Here is a 9,223-nt window from a genome sequence, read left to right on the forward strand (position 1 = left end):
TAAATTAAAGTTTTAGTTCTGTTTATTGTTTTCCAGATCAATCGTCTGAGTAGACTTGGAGGGGCCAATGTAGCAGATGTGACGAAAAGAATTTTGAGGCATCTGCTGACAAATGGGGCAGCCTCAGAATTTAGCTGGCTGGGATTAAAGCGTAAAACTGTTTTGTCAACATTGCAGTTGAAATCAGTTATATTTCGTAAGTTTATATAAAATAAAAAACATTGTACTTCTGTGTACCTCTCTCTTTATGCTTAAGAATTTTTAGCAAATTTCCCATAGGAAATAAGCTATTACTGTAGGTACTATGGTAAGACCTGGATCCAGGACCGATTTACTTTTTTGTTTTGAGGTCCCAAGGGGCCAAAACACCATCCGTTCCAATTCATATGTATTTTTTTTTTTTTTTTATCACAAAAATCTTACAACATTTTATAAACAAAGCTTGCTGCAAAAGCCAGGAAAAATTGGCTAGTCTGCAGCTCATACAGATAAACTTGTTCTAGATAACAATGAACTTTGTCCCTTGGTCAGTCCTTCTCCATATTACACTCTGGTTTTGCTTGTTTCTTGTCAAAATTTGCTATTATATTGTTGTTTTGACTTATTCTCTACCTTTCTATATAAGACTAGCTTGCTTTAAAAACAACTTGAAACAATTATCTAAAAAAATATATATATATATATATATAACAATAAATAACATGCATTAAATTAAATACTTCTCAACTTTAACAATAATTGAATGTAATTGAAAATTCTCATATATGTATTCTTGGAGTATAAGTACATTTTTGTAGTTTATTTGTATATGCACATATTTTGATCAAATTTTGAAAATTTATTTATATTATAAATGTACATATTTATATATGTGTCCATTAGCACAATAACTAGAGCAAAAATTATCCAATTTCAATGAACTTTGGTACAAAATGTATGAACCCACAAGTGAGTTCACAAAACAGCATGATTGGACTATAAGAATGGATGTTTATGGGGATTCTATGGGGTAAAAAGTGATTTTTCTCATTTTTTACCCTTGAAACGGAATTTACAGATTTTTCCTAATCCATTTTGTAGAACCTTTGACTATTGACACAACAGTAGACCTATCTACTAGTCAGTGGTAGAAATGTAAAAACATAAATACATTTATAGTTTCTTGATGTGTTTTTGTACGGCTATTGGTTACAGTGAAAATTCCAAAAATGTTAAATTTAAATTCCCAGTATTCTTAGGAGAATAATAAACTGTTGTAATTATTATGTTGTTTACGATAATATTTTGATCAAAATGTTAAAATGTATTCATTTCATACTAATCTAGACCTAATGTTCTTTAAGTAAAGGACTTAATATGTTTTTTTTTTTTTTTAATACATATGTTTGTGAAAATCCAATCGCCCAAACGAAAACTCGCTTAGTTGGCTGGTTTTGCTGCGGTGGTGACATTTCACTTAGCAATTTGATTTTTTGTCTTCATCATTAACTGCAACACATTGATTGTAACAATGATCTTCCATAACAAAACTGATAAAAAAACCCAAAAGGAATTCTTCCTTTTCTAAACTATAAATATATTTTATTTTTCTTTGTAAAATTATTACATTTAAATTTATACTCAACCATTTACACACTGTCCACTACTAACATTAATTTAACATTTATGGTATACTGTCATAATTTTACAGAGTTTTATACAATCTTGTTAATGAACTATACACACGGCCATTACATTCCAAATTGTTTAATTTATTATTTAAATGTGGTATTCGTGGTAAAGTTTTTAACTATAGGCCTGTACTTAAAACAAACTGATAATTTGTTACGACTATTTTAATTTAAATGAAAGGGGTTTAGCTGAAAGGTTTATTATTTATTTTCCTCTTTTCGTAATATATTTTATAACAATATCTTGACAAACGCCATTTGGGCTGACTTAACTTTTTAGGTTTTCCTCTTCTTAACTGTTTTTACATTTTGATATAAATTTTCAGGAGCTGTGAGAAGAAACAAAAATGCTGCTTCTTCAACTGACAAAGAGGTTGAAGAAGTGATCAAATCATGGTTGCGCACGGCTAAGTTTAGATCTCAGTCAGAGTAAGTCTTAGTAAGATTCTGCAATTGTGCTGTTATGAATTTTAATCAAACCATAACTCACCAATGTTTTCATATTTATTCTTTTTTTTTATTGTGTTTATTTCTTTAGTGTCTTTTCATACCAATCAAGTAAACTGACAGATGCTATGGAATTACAAATATTTTAATTGGAAGGTGATTCAACAGATTTTTTATGATACTTTATTACCCTCTCTGTAGCAGCAAACTTAGTCAATTATTGTTTTTTAAATGCAGAATCAATCTGATATGTTCAAGGAAATATTTATGTGATAATCCAATGAGGCAAATGGGAGTTTTCTAAGACAGTAGGATTATTTGGGGGGGGGGGGTTGACATATGCTTTGAATACCAATGCAAATATGAACTACAATTGAATTAAACTTTACTTTGACAAGCAGTTCTGATCATTCGAGACATGATAATATTATGTCTCTTGCTCTAATGCTCTGACCAGCAAGAGCATGATAATATTAATGACTATCATCATATCAGTAATACTAGCAGAGTACCCGTCCTTCGTACGGGGTTGGCATGTAAGTATAAATGCTTTTAGTTATGGGAGAGGACACGGTTTATTAAAATTTGGTCTTTTAATTTAAACGGTATTATATAGTATCATGTAGTGTCCTATAGTATCTACCATAGCCCTAATATTCTACCACTGCACCTAAACCATGAAAAAAAGTTAAGTTCTCATTGTGTACCACAACTTTTTGTGATGGCGCTACAAACAACTAATTGTTTGTAATTGTTGTGTTCCTAAGAGTGGAAGGAGAAAACTCATCTTTTTCGATGTTAGATGTTACCATTGTTTGTTTTTTTTTCATGTTAATAAATATTTTTACCAAAACAATGGGTTTTTATATCTACTTACAGTTGAAAAAGATACAATCTATGATAATCATTTGTGTCAAAAACTGGTGTACGCTTTGTATGTTATTGAGGCCAGTGACTTTTGACCATTTATTTTAATAAAATTACCGAAATTTGAATAAATATAAATGCTTAAACAATGTCCACTTAATGTTAAATTGAACATAAATTGAATCAATATTTGTCATCAAAATGATCATTAATTGTACTAGACATGCACATTATATGTATATCGATGTTTGTGATATTTGTACATTTATTGAACGTTAAATAGTCTTAATTTGTACAAACATGAATGTGCATATGATGTATACTCAATGCTCAATTGAGCGTTAATTTAACATAAATTGAATAACAATTTGATGTCAAATTGATGATAAATTGATCCAAAAACGCACATCATATATATATCGATGTTTGTGACGTTTGTACAATAATTGAACGTACAATAGTCGCAATTTGTACAAACATGAATGTGCATACGATGTTCAGTTTAACATTCTTGAACATCAATTTAATGTTCAATTGATGTACTTGTGTTATATGGGAATAAAGTATACAGTCCCGACATTCCCTATCCTTTATAATGGGAATGAGGTGTCGCCCGGAAAGGACTGCAGCGCTCGTATATTTTGGAGGTATAACTAACATGACTGCCATATTGGATTTTTGGATTTTGTATTTTTTGGCAAAAGGCATTGGGCTAATGGTGTTGCAACACTTTTAGGTCCATGAAAATATAATTTACCCATAGATAAATAAACCACCAGCTCGTAATTAGTATAATTATTTAAGACATTGAAATATATTTTCAAATTGTTAGGAGTTTGTTCATCTATGTGGTATGAGTGACCGGTATCTAAATGTTTTCTTTGTAGGCCTATTGGTTTTAAATAATCAATTAATACAGTATAAGAAACAATTATCCTCTCGTAAAAATTTCAAATAGGCCTACGTATTTGTATCGTGAAATGTCATTATTTTCCTTTGATTCAATTATTAAATTAAGCCTAATTCATTTGGACAAAGATCTAAAACTGTGCCTTGGTTATGACAATATTATAAAGTTACTAAGGATATTTTATTTTAATAATACTACCGGTACTAGGTGCAGCCCCACGGACGCCATTCTTGAAATTACCGTCTTTATGAGCGGGTTTTGAAAAACATATTTTATTTTCATAAAATGACCTAGGGCAAATTTCCCTTTTCAAAGGGACGATCTCCCACACTCCCTGTTTATAAATTTTTAAAACGTGTCATATGATATTGTCTCAGTATTTGACCCAAGACATACTTAACCTTATATTACATCAAATAAATCTACCAACAAAAAACAAGCCAGAAACCGTTGGAGTGATAAGTTAAAAACCTTTAATTTAAATTTGTTGTTTCACAGCCCTCAAGGTTACAGATTATTGAGTAAGCATTTAAAGTTACCTACCTACCGTCCGAACCTTACAAAGGTTCATTGAAAGTATAGAACTAAATTGTGGTTTTGATAAACATATTTTTGTGCCTCTGAAGAACAAGGTAAAATATAGAAAAGAACATGAACAAATGGTAAAATTATGCATGGATGAAATTTCTTTGATGGAAAATTTAAATTACGACCCTAAATTAGATTGTATTGTTGGGTTTGAAGATGGTGTGAAAAGAACAGAAAACATTGCTAACAGTGCACTAATTGTAATGATAAATGGCTTATTTAGCAAAGTTCGACAGCCATTAATGTATTTTTTAGCCAAGAAGCAATGAAAGCTGAAGAAATTAATATAATATTTCTGGAAGTGGTTCGTCGCCTTCCACCTTATCAATAGGCCTACAAAGAAAACATTTAGATACCGGTAACTCATACCACATAGATGAACAAATTCCCAAGAGTTAATAAGTTCGTTGATAAACTAAGGAATAGGTTCATCTATGCTCATATATAGCTTGCATAACTTAATACTATATAAAAACCATTGTAAACATATACATAGTAACACTTTTGTAACCACTATAATTAAAAAGCCAACTAGTCCTAACCAGAATATAAAATCAAAATATAGCCTACCTTTTAAAAAATATATTTTTCTTTTGTTATATTGTAGAAATCTTACTAGTACCTATTTGTAAATATGTTTCAATTTCTTAAATAATTTATACTAATTACGAGCTGATGGTTATTTATCTATGGGTAAATTATATTTTCATGGACCAAAAAGTGTTGAGTTATACCTCCAAAATATAAGAGCGCTGCAGTCGTTTCCGGGCGACACCTCATTCCCATTATAAAGGATAGGGAATGTCGGGACTGTATACTTTATTTATTAGACTCTGCCCAGGACCCACGATTATAAAACCACATCACTTCAAATGCGAACCAACGCATCTGGGGTGTAAGGTTGTTCACTGTAAGGTTGAAATAGGAAATTAAATGCATTAGTTGGAATAAAGAGTCCCGAAATCTTCCTCTTACACAAGCTGCAACAGTGTGTGGCAGATGTTTTTTTAAGCACATTGGATGGAGTTAAAAGCCCCCAAGTAAAACGTCAAGTATGTTCCTGAATATGAACTAAATTGGGTGAGGTGAATAAAAGGTAGTATTTGGTAGTACGTACTTCTTTTTGAAGTATTTACTCGGTTTTCGGTGAATAAACATGCTATAGGTAAACCGTTTAGAAAACGACCTGCGCGAAATTTTTAGCGCATGTAGGGGAGGTAACGTTGAGGGAGGGTATGTTCCCCCTCTCCAACAACGTCCGTTTTCACACTGCAGGATCTATTTTTTTCAAATTTTAACATTAGGCTTATGGGATAAAAGTAGCCATATGACAGTTTTTTGTTTACAAGAAAAATGTAAACAAGGGAATCATAAGGTATTTCCAAACTTTCTAGACTTGAGCCATATCTGATATCTTTTCCATATCTTTTCTTTTAAACGTTTTTAAACCATTCCTATGATTTAAATAAACAAGAAAATGCCGTTAAAACACTTTTTTAAGGCGCGGAACTCACTGAAAATCGAGAAAATATACGGAACTACTTTCTCAATGCGCAGAGCATAAACAAGAGCGGAGGGATACGGACCAGTGACTACTTTCTTGGGAACCTATTTGTGTTGCCAGCTGATCAGAAACAGCAAATGTTAGAAATCAGGACTTAATAAGCGATATATCGAACCGCATCGAAATCGATATTTAATCCGATAATACATCACAGGTTATATTATGTTGAATTACATCGACGGTGCAGTCAGCTATATTACACTTATTAATAAAACGCAGATTGAACACTGATCTAATTTAGGCATGTGGGGAAGGTAGGTCGGGGTTTATGAGTATTCATGACTACATTAAAAGTTTTGAAGTAAAGTTAGATTAGGGAGGTAAAGTGTAGGTTATAAGTAGGTGATCGAGTTGTTTATTTGTGTTGCACCATATAACTGGCTTTCACCTATCTGAAAGCAACCCTAGTTTACATTTTGATCAGCTGTATAATTTAATTGCTGTTAATATTTAAGCTGCAATTCAAAGAAATGCGTCCTACAAAAAACTAAATCTTTAGAAATTAATCACTGAAAGAACCCATGAAACATAAAAGTTATAGAACGCCACCGAGTAAAAGAAATGAAGATAATATTTTTTAAGAATTTACTATCGTTATTAGCCTGTATAATGAAGAACACCTAGGCCTACAAGATTCACATTCCTACCAAAGATGAACGAGGATGTTAGCCGAAGTGCTACAATTTTTACTAGGAAAGATGGAAATGTGATCATTGAAGAGGAAAGCCCTATATGGGAAATTCGCAACAATAACTATATAACTGTATTCACAGTTCCGTTTAAGTAATGCCATTGACTAATATACCAACAGGTCAATGGTAATGTATAGTCAATGGTAATGCTCAATTGTGTTTACGCTAGTGACATCATTAGTTATGGTACATACCGTTTCTGTTTTAATAATCGTGATTTAACATCTGTTGACAAGCATTGTTGTGACGAGTCAGTACGACCCTGCGCTGAATCCTCCACGCGGACTCTCTTTTTATGTCTCGAGATTTCCCCCTTCATTTTGTTGAAAGTTGCAACAACGTTTATAATTGTTAATATTTAGTGATAGTTTAGTAGGTAGGGATAGTTTTGTTCAGTTATTTTATAGTTACGGTAGCTATTTAATAGTAAATCGTTTTTTGAAATTGTGGTAGATTGGTATATGACCTCTGTTTGTTGACAAACGTAATGGCGACATCAAAATCTTCTTCTGTATCTGGTCGACCTCTTGGAGAGCAGGCAAGAGAAATTGTGTATAAAGTTGCAGAACACTTGAAAGGAATGAAGAAAGAACATGATTTGACATTTAATTTGGCCGAGGAAACATCAACAGCTACAGGTATTGGGCAAACCCTCGTAAAACAAATTATTCGTGAGGGAAAAAGAGCGATTGAAATCCGAGGACAGTTGACCTTTTCTACACCTACAGGCAAAAAGACTGAAAGAAAAAAAAGAATTGAAGTTGATGATTTTACTAAAGCCGCTATTAGAAGGAAAATACAGGAAATGTACATCTTAAAAAAAGAATTGCCTACTGTGAAGACACTCATTTCAGCTCTTGAGGAAGCAGACATTTTAACATGTGGAAGGACGTACTTAATATCTGTGTTAAAACAATTGGGCTTTAAATGGGTTAGATGCCAGTCTAGAAGAAAACTATTGGTAGAAATCCCTTCAACCGTTGATTGGCGAATTCGATATTTGAAAAAAATTAAGAAATGTAGATCAGAAGGCTTTCCAATTGTTTACATCGACGAGACTTACGTTAATGCGAACCATACAGTAAGTAAATGTTGGCAAAGTCCTGAGGAACCCGGCGTAACCAAGGCTGTTGGGAAAGGCGAACGGCTGATAATTGCACACGGTGGCGGTGAAAATGGATTTGTAAGGGACAGTTTGGCAATTTTCAAAGCACATCAAAAAACAGGCGATTATCATGAGTCCATGAACTATGAAAATTTCAATAAATGGCTTGAAAAACAACTGTTGCCAAATCTTGAAGAACCAAGCGTTATAGTGATGGACAATGCAAAATACCATTGCGTAGAGGAAGACAAAAAACCAACAAGTGGTTCTTTGAAGAAGAACATTCAAGACTGGCTTCATAAACACAACATTGACTATGACGAAAATTTTACCAAAGTAGAACTTTTGATGTTGGTGCAAAACGTCCAGAGGGAGCCGGTGTACAAAATAGACCAGCTTATTAACAATTTTGGACATCAAGTGCTGCGACTGCCACCATATCACCCCGACCTCAACCCCATTGAGTTGGTATGGGGAGCTATAAAAGGACAGGTAGGCTTAATTTATGTTTTATTATTGTCATATATTTTATAAGTGTATTAAAATTGTTTTCATAACTCCAATCCGGTTGCCGAGGAAGAGGCAATATGAAAATAGGTGGAGTGCGTTTAATATATTTTTTTTTAAAGTACTTTTTAACACAACAGTATTAAGCCAACTACACATAACCTTTTACGGGAATTCCTATATTAATATAGCATTATAACACATAATTGGTTTGAATTATAATAACAAGTTATAGTATTTAGTATAATTAATAATTATAGTACGTGTAGGCTTAATATATATAATTGTAACAGTATAAAAACCAACGTAAAATGTAAAGAAATTACGTGTTCGTATGGGATTTAAAAAGTATTTATTTATACAGGTTGCTAAAGATGTAGCTGCAAAGACATTGGACCAAAAAATGAGACTTTGTGACAGTCTGTTTACGTCATACACTGCAGAAGAATGGAAGAAATGTTGTGAACATGTCAAAAAGGTCGAACAAGATTACTGGGAAAAAGACCATATAATAGACAATGAAATCGACAGACTGATAATTTCAGTAAACCAAAATGAATCTGAGGATGACAGTGATATCAGTGATTTCATGACCGATTCGGAATAGAGATAATATTTAGATCGTCGACATTTGGTTTCCACTATTAATTAAGGTATGTCGTTTATTTTATTCTCAAACTGAAAATTATACAAATTAATTTGTATCAATATCATTCAATATGATGCATACTGTACATATGGTTCACATTTATCAAAGCTCAAGTTCTTCCAATAACTGATCAACAAATATATCTATAAAGGTAGTCCGTGAGAATCATTAGTCTATTCTATTATATTAGTGTTCTTAAGCTATTTATATTTATGTGTGTTGTG

The 9,223-nt window shown here is 32.3% G+C and overlaps 1 protein-coding gene across 1 annotated transcript; it reads left to right on the forward strand.

Moving 5' to 3' along the window:
- The first annotated feature begins 7,225 nt into the window (after positions 1–7,225).
- On the forward strand, positions 7,226–8,957 carry LOC128984293 (uncharacterized). The gene is made up of 3 exons (XM_054403599.1): positions 7,226–7,376; positions 8,040–8,335; positions 8,715–8,957. The coding sequence occupies exons 1-3, from the start codon at positions 7,226–7,228 to the stop codon at positions 8,955–8,957; spliced, it is 690 nt and encodes a 229-aa protein (XP_054259574.1).
- The last annotated feature ends 266 nt before the right edge of the window (positions 8,958–9,223 follow it).

This window comes from Macrosteles quadrilineatus, unplaced genomic scaffold, assembly GCF_028750875.1.
Source record: "Macrosteles quadrilineatus isolate MER2022 unplaced genomic scaffold, UCM_ALF_1.0 Scaffold_2__2_contigs__length_208266976, whole genome shotgun sequence".
Lineage (NCBI taxonomy): Eukaryota > Metazoa > Arthropoda > Insecta > Hemiptera > Cicadellidae > Macrosteles > Macrosteles quadrilineatus.

Coding starts and splice junctions, on each gene's coding strand:
- LOC128984293 (XM_054403599.1), top strand. CDS start 7,226: ATGGCGACATCAAAATCTTCTTCTGTATCTGGTCGACCTCTTGGAGAG. Junction 7,377..8,039: donor GGAAACATCAACAGCTACAG/GTATTGGGCAAA, acceptor CAAATCTTGAAG/AACCAAGCGTTATAGTGATG. Junction 8,336..8,714: donor GGGGAGCTATAAAAGGACAG/GTAGGCTTAATT, acceptor TTATTTATACAG/GTTGCTAAAGATGTAGCTGC.